The sequence below is a fragment of the Chelonoidis abingdonii genome, chromosome 9, assembly GCF_003597395.2.
Source record: "Chelonoidis abingdonii isolate Lonesome George chromosome 9, CheloAbing_2.0, whole genome shotgun sequence".
Classification (NCBI taxonomy): domain Eukaryota; kingdom Metazoa; phylum Chordata; order Testudines; family Testudinidae; genus Chelonoidis; species Chelonoidis abingdonii.
Window position 1 is genome coordinate 12,574,554 of NC_133777.1, and position 18,773 is coordinate 12,593,326.

At 41.2% G+C, this 18,773-nt stretch overlaps 1 protein-coding gene across 6 annotated transcripts in view; it reads left to right on the forward strand.

The window, feature by feature from the left end:
* Window positions 1-18,773, forward strand: part of CHLSN (cholesin) — a 210,943-nt gene that overhangs the window by 165,379 nt on the left and 26,791 nt on the right. For 5 of the 6 annotated variants that reach the window (XM_075069204.1, XM_075069206.1, XM_075069201.1 and 2 more), the window contains one exon: window positions 8,487-8,674. In XM_075069204.1, coding sequence (XP_074925305.1) covers window positions 8,487-8,674 — 188 coding nt within the window. Of the gene's footprint in view, window positions 1-8,486; window positions 8,675-18,773 lie in introns of those variants that run through there. The other variant, XM_075069207.1, reaches the window with a different exon arrangement.

Below are 18,773 nucleotides of genomic sequence, written 5' to 3' on the forward strand. Positions count from 1 at the left end.
GAGCCAAGGCCCACCAACAAAATGAGGTTAGAACATTTTTTGCTGTCATTAAATTAAAAGAATGAGCACACCTGGTGGCAAAATGCCTGTAACAACCATTCTCAGGGCATAACTGGTTCAGAAAAAACTCCAATAGGTTGAAGTGCGTCACCCTCCTTTGCAAACAAAACCCAAACTAAGCTTTTCTCAATGGTCTTTATTCAAAGCGCTAACACTAGCCTGACTTTGTTTAGATGAGACTTAAATGAAGTTTCAGAAACTAAAGAGGTGGTAAAATGCGGGCAGGCATAGACTTTGCCAAATATTGGTAAATGTATTGCAGATGCCATTTATAATGGTAATCACCATCACAAACATGCTCATATGTGGATTTATGTTTATAATATATATATATTTTTTTAAAAAAGCACACCACCATTATCATGTCACTATTACAGAGGAAAAAGACAACTATTAATAATCTAAATAAACAAGTGAAAATCATGCATTTATTTTGTATTTGTTCTTTAAATACAAGAATAACCACATCAAAACTCTGAATCTGAACCAACTCCTCAAGCTTTCAGGAACTTGGATTCAAAAATCGCAATATTCATATGCAGAAAATTTATGTCAAACTAGAGAGTTTAACGAGATAAGCCCTCCAGACCCATGAAGCATAATCACGATCAGCAAACCCACACACCACAAACAAAACAACACTAACCCAGAACCTATCCTTGCAACAAAGCCTAGATGCCAGCATTCTGTCACAATATCTATTCAATTGTCACGTACAATCATGGGACCTAATCACATCAGCCACACCAATCAGGGGCTCGTATCACCGCACATCTACCATATGATATATTGGACCATCATGTGCCAGCAATGCCCTCTGCCATAGACATTGGCCAGACTGGACAGTCTCTATGCAAAAGAATAAATGGACACACATCTGACATCAGGAATCATAACATTCAAAAACCAGTAGGAGAGTACCTCAACCTCTCTGGCCACTCAGTAACAGACTTAAAGGTGGCAATTTTGCAACAGAAAAGCTTCCAAAACCGACTCTAGCGAGAAACTGCTGAACTTGAATTAATATGCAAATTAGACACCATCAGTTTAGGCTTGAATAGAAACTGGGAATGGCTGAGCAATTACACACATTGAATCTATTTCCCCATGTTAAGTATTCTCACACCTCTTGTCAAATTATCTGTAATAGGCTATCTTGGTTATCACTACAAAACATTTTTCTCATAATTAATTAGCCTCTTAGAATTGGTAGGACAACTTTCACGTTTTCATATTCTCTGTATGTATGTATGTATATCTCCTTACTATATGTTCCATTCTATGCATCTGACGAAGTGGGCTGTAGTCCACAGAAGCTTATACTCAAATAAATTTGTTGGTCTCTAAAGTGCCACAAGTACTCCTGTTCTTTTTGCGGATACAGACTAACACGGCTGCTGCTCTGAAAAGTGACACAGCTGTATCCATGCAGCTCTGCCACTGTAAGATTGCTCATGTAGCCACTCTATGCCGACAGGAGAGAGCTCTCTTGTTGACATAATAAAACCACCCCCACCGAGCAGCGGGAGACATAGCACTGTGCACACTCCAGCTTATGCCTGTGTAACTTATGTCCTTCAAGGGGATGGAGTATTCACACCACTGAGCAACATAAGTTTTGCCAACAGAAATGGTAGTGTAGACATAGCTCAAGACTCCCAGTATGTCTGGGAGACTCCCATTTACAACCAAAAAACTCCTGACTCCCGATTTAATAATATTTCCTCCCACATAAAAACTTAATTACCCAGAATCAGGTGTCAGCCACACATGCGCAGCAACTTTCCCCCCTCTCCCCAAGTCAGTGAGAGAGACTGATGTGCATGTGTGGGTGATGCACAAGATTCTTGTATTGTAGGTGATCTATGCTCTGCTTCTGCTTATGATAATGAGGGAGGAGGGAGAATTGAAATGTGGAGCCTTGGTTGTGTCACAGAGCCTGGACAGCATGAGGCAGGTCCAAGGTTGGGGGTGGGTGATTATTTCAGGAAGAGGGTCATGACTCATTCTTCCCCAGGCCCTGACTGCAGCAAGGAAGGAGTGGATGAGGGTGTTCAGGGAGAGATGAACAGCTTTGGCCACTCTGTCTTGTTGAGATCAGTTTAGTCTTTGAAAGCACCAGATTAGGGAGATGAGTCAGAGTAAATTTGGATGATATGTGAAGTCAGACAGAACAAATGTTTAGCTTTCATCGGGTGTCTTTGGCAGATCAGGTTGCATACAGGTCTTATATCTAACATACCCTTCCCTTTGCATGTAAATAATAATAGTGATACTTAGCATTGACACAATGATTTTCATTGTAAAACATTTCACAAACATTCATTGAATGACATATTAAGGCTTTGGCACCAAGGAAGTGTAGTTTAGCCAGTGTTTTATTATAATAGGCTATCTGTGCTTGCAATTCTGGTTTCAGTCCTGGATGATTTATACGCAGCAGGGAGATTGAATGGGAGCATTAGTTGGGGGGAAGGAGATGGCTCTAGGGGTACTGGTGGGGCTGGAGGGGGAGCAGTGGATTTAGTGGCCCGAGTGTTGAGGGCAGGCAGTAGGGGGTATTGATGGGGTTGAGAGGAGGAATGCTCCTTGAAATGCATTTGAAAATGTTGGTCTATGAGTTTTTGGTTTGCACTCATTCTTAGATACTTAAATCTAATGTACGAGTAAGCAGCTTGATTGCATACAAATGTTCATTAGCAAGACTGAAACTCCTGGCTTCCACAGTAAATATATTTATAAAAACCAGTGAAGCTAGTATGAAAGAGTTAAAGCTCAGTGTAAGTAGAAAGATCCTGTGAATTATAAAATTCCTAGCATGTTTATAGTAAATGTGTTGGGAACTTTGAACAGAAGCCTGAGTGGATCATGTTTTAATCAGAATGGATTATAGGTTATTCTGCCAGAAGGTACCTTGATGTATAAACTCTGACTCTCTCAACACAGGATAAATTCCAGTCTAAAGGGAGAACAGTGCTTTTGTTTCAGATGGCACTGAAGAGCAAAAATTGTTCCGCTTGAAACAAGTGTCAGTGACTGGGATTTTGTGTTTAGACTTAGTTACATGGATGCAGCAACTTGTGTTGTATTATGGGAGCAGTGGGGAGAGGGATAAAAAGTTTGTTGATAATGTGTGGAATGTGCGGGGGAAGGGAAGATAGATATACATTTACTGTAAGTATGCGGATGGACGCAAGAGGCCTCTTCCTCAGAACTATCCTAATGACGTGCCACAGTCACTTTATTTGAAAGCTTCATGGCTCAAGGAGAAAAGAAAACACATTCATTACATTATTTTTAAACTTAGATTAAACGTAGTGTGTCCTCTATTGGACAGCTGCTATAGTAATCTTTCACAAACATTTTAGGAATGACTCCACACTATGTTTTTCCTAGATTTTGCACGGCTAGATTGTTATTTTAGTAAATACTACAGCAGCTTATCAAGTGAAAACTTCTCTTCCTGTAAAATAATTACCTTCATCCTAGATAGTAATTCCTTTTAGTATGAGTTACAAAACCTCTTCAATACAAATGCAGTGCATGCTCAAGTTGCTTGATTTTTCTAAGTGTTTGTACCCGTGCATGCTGGCTGCAGCCTCTGCTCAAGAAAATATTTGAGAGAACAAAGCAAATCTTCTTTCTTAGACTTTCCCTCATTTATTCAAATATCTGTTTGCTGTCTCTGTCTTGTTCAGATCAGATTAGTCTTTGAAAGCAGCAGGTTGGGGAGATGGGACAGAGTAAACTTGGATGATATGTGAATCCAGACAGAAAAATGTTCAGTTTTCAGCAGGTGTCTTTGGCAAATCAGATTGCATACAGGTATTGTTTTATCTAACATCTCCTTCTCTCTGCATGTAGAAATAATAATGATACTTAGCCTTTATGTTGTGATTTTCATTTTAAAGCACTTCGCAAACATTCATTGATTGAGGGTTTGGCCCTTATTAGGGAAGTGTAATTTAATCAGTCTTTTATTGTAATTGATTATCTTTTTGTGCAATTCCAGTTTCAGTCTTTGGTGCTTTATACTCATAATAGGTAAAAAGGAGACACAGAGAATAGTTAGTTGTATTGTTGGCAGATGTGTTCAGTTTGGCTCCGTATGCTATGGTATATAGATATAACTGTGTCCCTTGGAATTATTTCTCCCTGCTTTGCAAATATGGTACTGTAGGTACTTTGAGACTGTAGGTACACAATTGAAATTCTCCTCATGGGGGGTTCATTTTTAACAAATTTGACTCTTGTTATAAATGCCTTCTCAAAGCTAAAGGGGGTATTATGGAGCCTGTTACAGACTTGGCTGAGTACCCTATCGGATGGTCACCAGGCTGTTTATAATCAGACTTAACTATTGAATCCCACATGCTTTCGAGCCAGCTGAGCCTGGGCAGAGTCCAGATACAGTCTCTAGTTCTGGCCTATCAGGAACATTCCCAGAATGCAGACTCACTGTCTGGCCCCCTTCTTGGGATATGGGACTCTACAGCCCAACTGCCCGAAGCCCTGGAGCCAATACTGAGCCCCCATGTCCTCCCTACTCCACCTTCCAACTTCCTCAGTTGCTTATGCACACTTACCCCAGGGTTCTACCCTGTGGGGACTCTGGTTCATCGTCTAAGTCTTTGGAGACACCTTTCCAATAAGGAACACATGCTTTGCAAATGAACTTCTTAAATACATACACTTTACTTTTGACAGCTCAGGAAAGTTACAGATCCAGGAAGGGGTGGTGAATATAATAGGCCAGAAGAGGCTCAAGAGGTCAAGAATGCTGGCTCTGCCCTTTCTTCCCACAACTGAAACGTAAAGGACAGAGTAATGGTTCTCTGTTTCGTGCAGTAAATCATTTATGTGACTAGAGATCTTCATGTAGACCATCCTAAGACCCTGTCTTCAGTGTGGTTTTCCTTGCCTGGGGATTTTGGAGGCTATCAGAGAAGGCTTTGTGTACCCTAGCTGAAGAACCACTAGAATGGAGAATTGACAAGGAGACATCAGGAAACACTCAACTTCTGTGCAGACTTCCCCACATGTCAACAATGAGCTTCTCGTTTTCCCTTCTTCACTCAGTTATTTGGATCGCTCTGTGTGTTAGGATTTTGGTGACCCCTGAAGTATCTCATATGCACACTTTCCCCTCTTCCATACTTGGTCACATGCAAATCTTTCTCCACATGATTTTTTAACCTGATGATTTCCTTTGATGACCTCTCCAGGTCCCATCCAGATTCTATGAATTATTGCCTATAAGTTTGTCATGGACAAAAATTTCGTAATATTCTTGGAATCTTTTATACAAACCTGATCTTTTGCCACGTAACATATTTTTACTATGTGTACTCTTAGTCCTTTTAGACTAGATTCTCCCTGCCTAATACAGTGTATTCTATTTCATGCACTTCATGATTGCCAAATGGATAGGTTAGCATGTGGTATGCTTGCACAAGTATTTTGTTACTTCTGATAATTCCATTTTCAGTATGAATAACTGTTCCATCTGCAAACCGTCAGAAACTCCAATCTTGGGGGTGGGGGAGGAAATTAAAGTTTCTTTAGATTCTCAAATGGAACAGTTATTCATACTGAAAATGGAATTATTTCAAATAACAAAATACATAAGTATATCACATGCTAACATATTTATTTGGCATACATAAAGTATATGAAATATAACACACTCTCTTTTGCCTACTCAGTCCTTACACTGGAGAAAAAAAAGACAAACAAGGTGGTTTCAAGTCTGGCTTCGCTCAACAAGGTCAAGCTTTGGCACTCAGTGGCCCTGGCCCAGGATACCGACATACCTAAAGCTTCAGGATGAAACGAACCCAGGAGCTAAGGGATCAAAAACCTCTCCACCTTTCGCCTCCATGTGCAAGCACATTCTTGAACCGCGTGACTTCTCTCAGTACAAATTGCATAACAACTGTCGTTGTGTGGTGTGTGTGTGTGTATAGATAAAAAAAAAATTCCCCTCTCACCCCTATGTGTAGTGTCTTCCTCAACCTGGGCCTACCAGGAGCTGGGAGTTTGAGGGTTCTGCGCAGTATCTTAGCTGTTCCCAGCACTGCACTCTTCTGGACAGAGAGCTCTGATTGTTCCTGGGATCTGTTGGAGCATCACCCAGCTAGGAGTCACAGCCCCGAATGCTACCTACCAGCACGGGGACACTTTGGCCTCACTTTCCACTACTCCTAGTTCCTCTTCAGCCCTGGTACTTCTCCACTTCATCATATTCCTTCCCTGATGTCTTCGCACTTGGCACTGCATATCTATCACCGACTCTGTCTTTGCCTTGTCATACCACGATGTCTGGTTGATTGGCCAACCCTCCTGTCCGTCTGGATCTGGAAGTCCAACAGAAGCTAGCCCCTATTCTCCTCACAAAACCTTCTGTGAAATCTCCACTGGTCTTGGGAGGGTCTAGCCCATACGCTGTGCAGATGTTCCTATACACAAAGCACCACGTGGACTGCCGTTCAGTGGTATCTGTTCCTGCCTGCATCTTACATCCCCACTATGTGTTAGACTGTCTCTGAGGCCTCTCTGCACAGTCTGCACCTGGTCCTCTCTAGTGGTACACCCCCTGCTCAAAGGATCTTGCTCATGCCTGTTCCTGTGCTGCATATAAGATGCTGGCTCAGTGCTTCAGCCACTCTTTCCAGCCAATGGAGGATATCCCCATGTCAGCCACCCAGCTAACTGCATGTAACATCCCATCAGGGTCTGTCTTGCCATGGCACTTCTTCTGCTTGGTTCCCTTCCCCATGTCTCGCTGCTCAGGCATTCTCAGCAGCTCATCTTGGGCCATCTTACTGATGTCACTCCTGGATGTTCCAGGTTTCGTCCAGGACAGTGGCTTTGACGCTCACCAAGCCCCGCCGCCTTCTTTCCGGCTGTGTAAACAGTCTCGGGTGTTGGACGGAAACCTCGTGCATTGTGAGAGAGCTTCCGGGTCTTCACATCAGCAGACTCCATGTCCTCCTTTGGCCAGCTCACTAATCGTCAGGTAACTGATGAGACCACAGGGCGATCTGTTTATGGCGTGGATCTTTATTCTCCCACTGAGCTGGCTCTTCAGGACTGTCTTATCCTTAGGTGATACTGGATGTTGCTGCTTCCTCCTCATCATTGGTTTCCATGTGACTGTGGACGCCAAAGGATCCTTTGTAGCTGGTCTTTACGCTCTAATGCTACACTGGTAGTTCCATCCCCACACCTTGACTACCTTCCCTCTCTCACTACCACATCCGCACTCTCCCGCCGACATGACATCCGCGAATCCTCACTGTAACATCCGGTCAGGATTTGCGAGGGTCGATGTCCCTCTTCAATCTTAGCAATACAGGCTTATTCTCCATGTAAGGAGTTGGCTGATGGTATTCCATCCTAATTGTACCGTAGCTTCATCCTGTGATAATACTGGCATGAAGGGTATAAGCCTAGCAGAACAGGCACGGACGTGCAATCCCTGGTTATAGCCCGCACTTGAGTTGCCACTGTGCAAGCTGCTCGTTGCTGACTTCCTAGTGGTTGTCTCCAATAGTCCCATGTCGCGTCTGAGGAAGGGTCCCCTTATTGTCGTTTGATTGTATACGCAAGACATTCGCAGATCACACGTGTCTGGACATGATGTCGACGCTTCCATAGTCTAATCCAGGACCGCTCCGCACCAGCTGTCTGTCTAGATTATAGTTCTTGGGTCGTGCTCTATCTATGAGCAACTGTGTTTGAGCCTCGGTGTGTCACAATGCCCTTCGCTGGCCATGTACTGGCCAATGGTCGCGTAAGCTTGGCTATGAGCTGAAGGATTTCCTATTTGGGAGCAGGTTATGTCGGTATTGCCCGTTCGTTCCCTTGCAGGTCTTTCAGAAAAAAGAACAGCATTGTCCTTCCTTGTGTAGCCCATTGGGTGAGCCGCTGCTAGCACTGTCACTGTGCTGCAGCTTCATGCACGCTGATTTCTTTAGCATATGTGATCATGCTCAGGTCTCCACTCTTCATGTTCTTGACCCGCTGCTGGATGTCTTCTACTGTGATGGTGACTGGTTTCTGTTTCTTTATATATATATATAAAAAAATCCTACCAAACAAAACACTTCATTCATTCTCTCCCCAAGGTGAGAAGTGTGTGCAGAGAACAAACAGCAGGTGACAGATGTTAATCATGCCACTTAAAGTACTACTGGAAGGACTCAGATACTATGGTAATGAGCCCGGTATAAAAACCTACATAGAACAAAACTTTTGTAGGCTTGCTCATTGTGGAGATTGGTGCTTAAAATATAATTATTTACAGTAGCATTTGACAGTACAGGAGACTGACAGAGCATACAGTAAAATTAGCAACCTGAAGTTTCTAGTATGAAATATTTCATGAGCTCTTCAATTAAAGTTACTCTTGTATTTTATTTCAGAGAACAAAAAAGGTGGAGGAGGAGGTGGAGGAACTTACCTCAGAGGAAAGGAGGACATTGGAAAGAAAACTAAAGAAAGAGCGTAAGAAGGAAGAAAAAAAACTGATGCGGGAAGCTGGAATTGCTGCTAAGAAAGAAGAGCCTAAAAAAACATCAGGAGCTGAGTTGGCACTGGAGTATTTAACTAGGTAAGAACCTTAAAATCTATATAAAGCTCCCTAGGAAAAGTAATCTGTAGACTATCTTACCCAGGGCTAAAGCAGGCTCCCTGCGGCTCCCGGAAGCAGCCAGCATGTCCGACTCCTAGGTGCAGTAGCCAGGGAGGATCTGCACGCTGCCCCCGCTGTGAGCACTGGCTCCACAGCTCGCATTGGCTGGAAACCACAGCCAATGGGAGCTGCGGGGGTGACACATGTGGGGGCGGGCAACACACAGAGCCCCCTGTGCCTAGGAGCCGGACATGCTGACCACCCCTGTCCCAGCCTGGTGAAAATGAGTGAGGGTGAGAGAGAGTGAGTGACAGAGGGAGGGGGGATGGAGCGAGTGGAAATGGGGCCTCAGAGAAGGGATGGGACACAGGTAGCCCTTGGGAAAGGGGGGCAAAGGGCGGAGCAAGGGAGTTTGGTTTTGTTCGATTAGAAAGTTAGCAACCCTAAAGAAAAAGGCAGTCCCCACCCTGAAGATCTTACAGTCTAAGTATAAATATTCCTAGAATTGCTGATTGCATTGGGAAAACTTGTTCTATTTATTTACTCTGTTGTTTTAAAAGAAGCACAGTTGCTTTTACTCTCTATGTAATGAAATTACATTAAATAGTTTGAGATCATGCAATATTACCTAGTTTCACCCAAAGCAATATATGACATTTGGAAGTTTATAGGTTAGATGCACTAAACTTCGTTTTAAACTTTGTAAACTATAAAGTCTTATATTTGCATACCAAAGGTTTATAATTATATGACAAGTTAAGTGATTGGTTTCAGACTGCAAATAGTTATTTACCATAGTTAGCATATTTGTATGTAAAATTCCAGCATAAAGCAACGTCAGTGCTTACAATAAAAAGAAATGCAGTGAAATTTTCATAGCATGCTTCAGCCACTTAGACATTATGGATAAACAGGAAAGTAGTGTTTATATTTTTCCAAACTGCATGTTACATGGCACCTCTAAAAACTCCAGAAGATTTACATGTTACAAAGAATACCACTTGGAATAGCCCCCGTTTTCTATTTCTGGTAGTGCTTAATACTGAAATTCTCAGACAGTCTGAATGGTTACTTACAACTTACAACTCTCAGTGGGGCAGGAGCAAATTAATTGCATTCCAGACTGGGAGACACGTGCATTTTTGTTACATAAACTTCATCATGGAGTAATAGTAAAATGACAATAATATTTTCAATCTGGAAAACAGCTGGGATACTTCACCATTGTTTTGAACTGCAGTTGGATTGGCAGCTAGCTACCATCTGTTTCAACTGTACTCTGGAATGTGTATGTATTAGTGGTGGATATGGAGATAATGGTTTTCAGGATTGGAAAGCAAAGGAACAAGCTGTGGGTTTTTTAGTTAATATTCTAGTATTAACTTTGTTGATTTTTGCCTTCTTAGATGGTACGTTATGACACCTTCTAAGAGTATTTTTTCTTTGGAGTTAAATAAATTTGACTACAAGAGTTTCACTTGACCTAATACTAAATGACCTGTGAAGCTGTCAAAGTACAGCTGATACATAGATTGGTCAGGTAATAAATAGTTGGAGTCCTGTGGATATATAATGCAGTAGGATATCCAGGGGATTATTGCATAAACCATTGACTTGTGTCTAGTAAGCTTAACAGAAAGAGGTCATAAGATGCTGAACTGCAGAGCAAACATGTCAATGCAGGTTTCCAACCTTGAATTCCAGTTAGCTATCCTGCACTAATATAAATTACAGAAAAATCTGCCTGATCTTTAGTCCTTTGGGAAACTTCCTAAACCCCTAGAGATGGGCAACAAAACAACCTGAATTTAAATTTGTTGCGAAGGAACATACCTGTGTTTTGTATCCTCAAGAGCATCTAGAATGAAATCCTGACCCTATTTAAGTCAATGGCAAAACTCCCACCTATTTCAACAGAGGCCATGATTTTAGTCCTTGTGTTTTGTAATATGTACACTCATCTTCTGAAGAAAGAAATAGGTTGGAAAACAAGGCAGTACAGATACAAGAGTTGTTTGAAATTTGAAATAAAGGAGAATGTTGTGGGTTTGTTTTGACCCTTCTAGGTAATATGACCTACCAGAGATAAAATAGTTGCTAAACGGGTTGGAAGCCTAACTGTCTGAGTACAGGGTGAATCTCCTATGGAACAAGTGGAACTTCACGTCCCCACTAAGGGCTGAGACTTTTGTTTCGGTTCATTAGCTATAGAATATTCCTAACATTGCACACCACCACACTGGCTTCTGAATTCACTAAGACAAATCAGCATCAAGTTGTTATAGTGAAGTTTCTTTTGACAAGTTAAGGAATTCAGAGAAAAATATTAGAAATCCTTCAGTGAGAGATTCATATACAAATCTATATATTAGAGAAGCATGGGAACATTTAAGTCATTATTTTTAGGAGAGAAGAGATTGTTTACATATTCCAAGAGTTATTAGTTCTTTTTGTTTAGTTGTTCTACTATATGGGGCAGAATAAATAATATATTCTCACCAGAGATGGGTCAACCCATTTCAAATGATACTGAAAGAAAGAAAAGAAAAGAAAAGAGTTGTTTTTTATCTTTTGTTAGTACTTCTTTATATAGAAGACCCTGGTTCAGGAGCAACCTTTATGGGGTAATTTGAAAATAAAATGGAAGCACTCAGCATGCAAGCTAGAGTTCTTTCTTTGATGGTGCGTATCATCTCTCCCCCAAGACATGCCTCATCCTCCTAGGTGAGATGACTTAACAAAGGGATAACGTTTATAAGAGGCAATAACGCATGCACAGAGTGGGGCAGGTAGTAACTGTTGATTGGTTACTTTATCTCCCAAGAATAAAAAAAATCACACTTGCATTGAAAATAATACTCAGCATGGCACAGCAGTGCTAGACTTTCCGTGGTAGAAATAACTGTGCTTTTGCTTGGCCTCTTCCTCCCCTAATCCTGCATTAACACTGTTGGTTGCCTGTCTTCAGAGAGTTCTGTCCTGCTTGGCACAGTGTGCTGGAAATTGAACTATAGTATGTTACTAATGAAGAGCAGAGGAATTAGAGAAGTCTGGGCCCTGGCAACATAATATCCTACGCTACAAAGAGATGCCACTATATTAAATATTATGGTCTAGATCCTCAGGTGGTGTAAATCGCGATTTGTCACCAGAGGATCTGCTCTGATGAAAGGCAGGAAGCCCTAGACTATGGCCGTATCAGCACTGTCATGAATGCAGGCCTAAGCAGGATAGGTGACTACATTCACAAATAGATAAGGGGCACAAAATGAAATGGGAAGATGATGAAGAACAAGGCAAGTAAAATCAGTTCTGTCCAAGATGGATTCCCAGGAAGTACAATTCATTAGTCATGCCATTGATCACATGTGAGCCAACAGGGACAAATCCATCAGGAAATGAACCTTAATATTCTCTAAAGCGATTATTTTTTCAGCTGACTTCAAAAAGAAAATAAATATAAAGGATGTAAATATAAGGATGTTCATTAAAAGGCTCCTTAGTTGACCAAAACCATTTTAAAGTGATTTCAGATGACAATGCCGCCTTGTAATTGAAGGAATTTAAGTCACACTAGCAAGAGGAGCACTTTAATTACAGTGTTTCCTAATGTTTGATTATATTAAAAAGAAAAACACACTGTATTTAAATATCAGATGTGACACACTGCTGCCCTGACAAAAGCCTGGAAATTGAAAGATAAGACTGAGCTTGCATCTTTAGTTTATCATGTCTAAAAATTAAAAAAAACGTGCATGACATAGATATGAGCAGAACATTTTCTGGCCTTTGTCATATCTGAATTTTGTGTAAATTTAATTTTTTTCATTTTAACTGTGTTTTTAATTGTCATAAAATCTTATAAGGTATAAAATTGCTGTGTTCTATTGCCCTAATAGGTAACAGCTTTGAAGGTTGGTCAATATTTAGTATTAATTGATAATATGAGCTAGTGATGGGGAAGCCACCAAAATATTTAGTTTGGAAAAGCATCCCAAAGCTCTGCATATCTAGTCCTGTTTGACCAAGAAATTAGTCTGTAAATGTAAGAACAGACTTTCTCGTGAGATTTCCTGTTCTTGGTTTTAGATGCAGTAAGAGGCTCATGAGAGTGGGGTTTTTTTCTTTTGGTGTTTTGATATTTTTGCTTCTAATTCTGGATGAAATCAGGAAGTATAGAGAGGCGTGAACATTTTTTAAAAAGTTAACCAGACCATTTCTAGCTTCCAAAAACGTCAGGTAATTATTTTATCTGAACTTGCTGGTCCTTGTAAATTATGGATCCTCCTGACAATTATACAGGTACATGGGCTTTTATGCAATGGCCAAGTATCAAGATAAATCAGTTCCAAAGGAAAAGTCATTAGCTAGTGTCAGTTAGCAAACCATATGCCAAAACCTGGACTTTGAGGAAACCTAGGTATTTGTTTCATGGCCTGTCCCCTGGATGGGTTTACAAGCACCAGTCACAGACCAGAAGCTTTGAATTGCTTTCTGTTCACTAGTGTGAGACCAGACACAACCAGCAGAAGGCAGACTAAAGCTTCTGTCATTTCCTACCAGTCTCCTTCCTAAAGATAGGGAAGACTGTTTTCCATCGCCCCTTCCTTTGGCCAATGAAAAGAAGAAAGAGGGAGAAGAAACCCTTGCTTCCCCATGATTATCTCATTTCACGTCACCCTCAATATAGAGGCTTTGGCAGCTCCTTCCAACTTGGCTTCTTCAGTTTGAAGATCCCAGCATGTCTATAATCTGCAAGTACCAGTTCCTCATCAAAGGGAAACCAGGGAAGAGATATGAGGGATTGTGGAGGGGAAAGAATATGAACGCAGAAGGGAGGTGGAGAGATTATAAGAACATGAAAAGGGAAAAGAGCAAATAGTGTAGGTAGAGAAACAGATGAAGAATGTGTGGGGAATAAAAGAAAACAGAAAGCTAGGAAGATAGACTAGAAAATATGCCAGCTTATATAAAAGGGTGCAAAGAACAAAGGGTTATAGTGTTCATTTGGTAACATGGATCAGATCTTAGTTCCAAAAACCATCCTGTTAATGTGGCTGCTCTTCATTTATAGTGATCAGTGAGGATTCAGTTTTAAGGCTGAATTTAGAGATTATTTCTTTTAATTTCTTAGACGCTTTCAAAGTTGGGGGGAAATTCACACCTTTCTAAGTGCTACTTGGCTGCAAGAAAAGGATGTTGCAACTCATGGGAGTGCTAATGAGAGAGATTGATAATTGGTTGATTGGCCATGGCACTAAAATGTCTGGCAAAACTTGCTTTGTCTTGGCAACTCATTTGGTCCTAGAGCTGTTCTTTCTATTGAGCCAGCTTTAGGAAGGTGGTGTTATATGGATCTGCACACATGGCCTCATCCAGCACCCATGGAAACCATGCAGCGATCACTCAGATATAACCAAAATAAGTGGGACGCCAAGACTGATTCCATATACACGCCTGAATTGAAAAGGAGATGAGTTAATCTCCCTAACTGGATATAGCTATGAACCATCCCTGCCTGGGATGTCATTTATCACCTACTCCTAAAAAGTACTTTGGAAGTGCTTTCCCCCCCTGCTTTGAAATGCTCCATGTTGCACCAAATAACATCTAGTGTCAAAACACTTTGCTGAGGAGGATCATCTCCGTACCCTTATAGATTTTACCTTCCTCTGCGAATCACTCTCTTCATGGCACCTGGCCAGCAGAGTGATTTAGAGTATATCTAGAGAACTATAAAGCATTTTAAAAAGAAATATCAGAGAAACAGGGCATATCCAAAACCACAAAAGTAAAAATGCAGCTTTTGTGATTTTCAGTTTGAGTGGAGAAATTCTGTAATTCTAGTAACACTGTCCCTGATCTCATGGACACTGATGGTCAGTTCCAGTAGTACTGCAATCAGCACTAGAACTGGAGTCCGTGCTAACCAAAGGCTTTAGCTCTGTCAGCAGAATCAAAGGTGTCCTAACCCTTGGCCGAGCCTGTTAATAGTCATGCCAAACTTGTTTCAGCTCAAAATAACTCTGGTTTTCAGAAGACGAGTTGGCATTTGTTACCAGGCTCCTACCACCAGACTCCTAGAGAGCTTCTAGAGGAGGCCAGTAATATCTACTTTAATGTCTAGTGTTAGGACTTTAGATGTGAGGGTAGTAGCACTCTAAATATACAGATAGATATTTCCCTCCAGAGCCCAAAGAGTAATTTGGGTTTGACAGAAATTTAACATCCAGTCTGCTCCCTCCCTCTCTCAGGATACAGCAAATTTGTTTATGGAAGACGTCAATGGGGGTATTCTCTGCAAACACAGTAGGGTTGAGGGGGAAAGCAACTGGTGATCTTGTTTCACTGGCCCTCCCTCCAGAGATAGAAAAGAACAGAGTGAGATCACTCTCTGTTCTGAAGCACCTCTGAAGAAGAACCTTTAACTCAATTTTTTTTTTATGATTGCGGTTAAACCAAATTAAAGCATATTTAGATTCTTGTTTAATTGGTGGTATAATTCATATTAGACTTTGGTACAGATAAAGTAATGCTCTGATTGTGGAAACAGCAGCAAATTTATTTTTACTATATCTTAGTATTTTGTATAATAAAATTTAAATAGTTTTCTGCTTCAAATGAAACTTGGATGTCTTTCTAAAGGATGTTTTTGCTCTAGCTCAACTAGAAGTTATGGGCTTAATGCAGGAATGGGCCATCTATGACCCATGTTATGCTGCACGTGAGACTTCCATAAGGTGTCTTCTGGCATTAAAATCTATAATAGGGATGTCATGAAAATTAAGTTCAAAACAAAGCTGTGTTCAGACTCCAATGCAAATGTTATTAAAACTTTGGGGTAGGTTTTCTTCCTTAGACTAATAGCAAGAAAATGGTTTATGCAGAATTTGAAATTCCAGGCCCTGAGTGTACTCATAGCTGTCAAAATAAATAGGACCTATGATACAATCCTAAAGAATCATGCAGTTTTAGGTATAAATACATAAATAATAAAGTTTTAAATGCAGGATGATAGCTAGTGTATAAATCAAGTGTGTCATAAAGATTCCATAAATTCCCAGCCACTCCATAAACTACACAGCTTCATCTAAGGTTCAAGAAGGCTTGAGCAAATTCCTAAACATATCTCTATATCCAGATTTCTTTTCCAAAGGAGTGGTGACTTTTGCTTGTGTCCCCAGAATGCAGTTACAGCATTATGTAACATTTGGAAGGCTGGGGAATTTGTGACATCTTTGAATTGATGTTGACTCTAACACATAGAACAGCAAAGTCTCATTGCACACTTCCTACTGGACAAGAGAGGGAATTCCCCGTATGAGAGGGAAATACTATGTATGTAGAAGCCCATATGTTATCCTGAATTGCATAAAGATTGCTCAAGAGTTGATCAGATTGTATCACAGTTAGTTCAATAGCTAAAATGGAATGTGAATAAACCCCTGGAAAAAAATGCTTTCAACTGATTTAAGAGAAGCAAAAAACTATCGTAATTAGGAACTGACTGGGGATTTCCTTCAAAAATTGATGCTTTAAAGTGACTTGAAAGAGCAGTGTTACCTCATAGATTAAAGAAATTGTGTGATGAGGATATTTTTGTTTTTAATAATTGAAAGGGGGGGTTAATGGAAAGCTTTTTGGGGTGGGGATAAACTAGAAATGTGCTGAATTGTAATTTAGTCATACATGATTCTGGCCATTTCGTCAAATTCATCAAATCAGATGATAAAATCAGGACTATTCCCAGATACCTTAGATGGACACTGCCAGATAGGTGATAAATTCACATTCTGCACTGCTATGAGGCAGTGACCATTTTAAGTTTGGATGGGCCACTTTTTGCTTCTATCCTGACTTCAGAGACTTACACCTGCAGTGCTGCCTAATGCCAGAAACCTGCTGCAACTCTCCATCTCAGGACCCACCAGCTGCTACTTTGCCCTGACCAAACCGCTCCAAGCCTCAGGCCTCCTGCCAGCACACCCAGCCACACTGGCTGGCCCAAGCCCAGGGCTGCCAACTGGCCCTGAGCACCGGCCCGACCCCCAGGCTGGCCTGAGCTACCCCTAGCTGCCAACTGGCCAAGCCCTGTGCTCCAGGCCACTATCCTGAGCTGAGCCCATGCCAGCTTTGGGAGAAAGGACGAGTGTGGGCAGGGCCATGGCCTGGGTTAGAGGAGGCTTAGCCTCTGCTGGTCTATAATATCTGATGCTAAGGTGACCAGATGTCCCGATTTTATAGGGACAGTCCCAATTTTTGGGTCTTTTTCTTATATAGACTCCTATTCCCCCCACCCAGTGCCGATTTTTCATTTGCTGTCTTGTCACCCTATCCGATGCCCATAGACGGACTGTAAGTCTATATTATCTCCTGGCTCCATGCCGTGATGTTTGCTTATGTGGGACAAAATTGAATTGATCTTTCTTGTAGCCACATCACATTGCAAGCGCATGTTTAATTTGCTGTCCACTATAACCCCTAGGTCTCTTTAACGTTATTGATTCTCCTGGTAATGACAGTATTTCCCATGGACTTACCAACTTTGAGCATAATAATTTTTTACACTCTGTTATTGAGACTAGTTTGCAATGTTGTTGTAGCTGTGTTGGTCCCAGGATATGAGAGAGACAAGATGGGTGAGATGATATCTTTTATTGGACCAATTCTGTTGGTGAAAGGGACACGTTTTTGAGCTTACACAGTTCAGACTTGAATAAGAGCTCTGTGTAAGCTTGAAAGATTCTCTCTTTCACCAACAGAAGAAATAGGTCCAATAAAAGATATTACCTCACCCACCTGGCTGTTTGAACAATAATTACTTCCCATTTCAATGTGGCTCTAGCAGTCATGTACAGTCCTGCTTTAAGTAATCAGAGATGAGTTTACATATTAATATATATAGATTGTTGGATGATAGTCTTCTCCTCTTAATCTGATTTTCAAAACTGTACATTGAGGACCAGATGAACGTCATCTTACACTCCTGTAGTAGTAGGGAGTAGCACACAACTTTTTCCCCATTTCATCAAGATGTTAAACTGCAAACCACTTAGTTATTTTCTGTCCCTGTAGATGTAGTCAGTGCACTTGGATTCAGTTTTCTGTGTCTTGGTGGCAACTGACACAGTGAACTGCTTTTGGACCCATGCCAGTGTTTTCCTAACCTCAAAATGTCCTGTTACAGGAATATTGTGCAGCTGTTGTACAACTGTTGTTTTAGAAGGATTAGTAACTACATGATGGAGTAGCTGGTCTTTCCATTTGTGGTATAACATGTTTTGCTGCAGTGCTCCAGACACATTAACATCTACACTCCTTGTTTTTTGGGCTCATGTCTTACATATATCTTGTTTCTTTGTCCACCCCTAAATACACTGGCAGTGAATCAATAGTTCAGGCTGTGCCTCAGGGAGGATTCACCAAGAGGGAGGGCCAGAAGCTTTAATCTGCAAGTTGCCACTCAGGGTACAGCTAGACAGCACGAAAAAAAAAATTCAGCAAACGTCAGAGTCCTGGTCAATTGACTCCAGCTCTCACTATGGAGACAAGCCTTGTGGATGGGAGAGGAGAGAATGGTAGATGTGGTGTATTTTGACTTTAGTAAAGCTTTTGATACTGTCTCACATGACTGTCTCATAAACTAGGGAAATGCAACCTACATGTCGCTATTGTAAAGTGGGTGCAGAACTGGTTGGAAGATCATTCCCAGAGAGTAGTTATCAGTGGTTCACAGTCAAGCTGGAAGGGCATAATGAGTGGGGTCTTGCAGGGATCAGTTCTGGGTCTGGTTCTGTTCAATATCTTCATCAATGATTTAGATAATGGCATAGAGAGTACACTTAAAAAATTTGCAGACGATACCAAGCTGGGAGTGGTTGCAAGTGCTTTGGAGGATAGGATTAAAATTCAGAATGATCTGGACAAACTGGAGAAATGGTCTGAAATAAAAAGGATGGAATTCAGTAAGCACAAATGCAAAGTACTTCACTTAGAACAGTCAGTTGCGCACACACAAAATGGGAAATGACTGCCTAGGAAGGAGTACTGCGGAAAGGGATCTGGGGGTCATAATGGA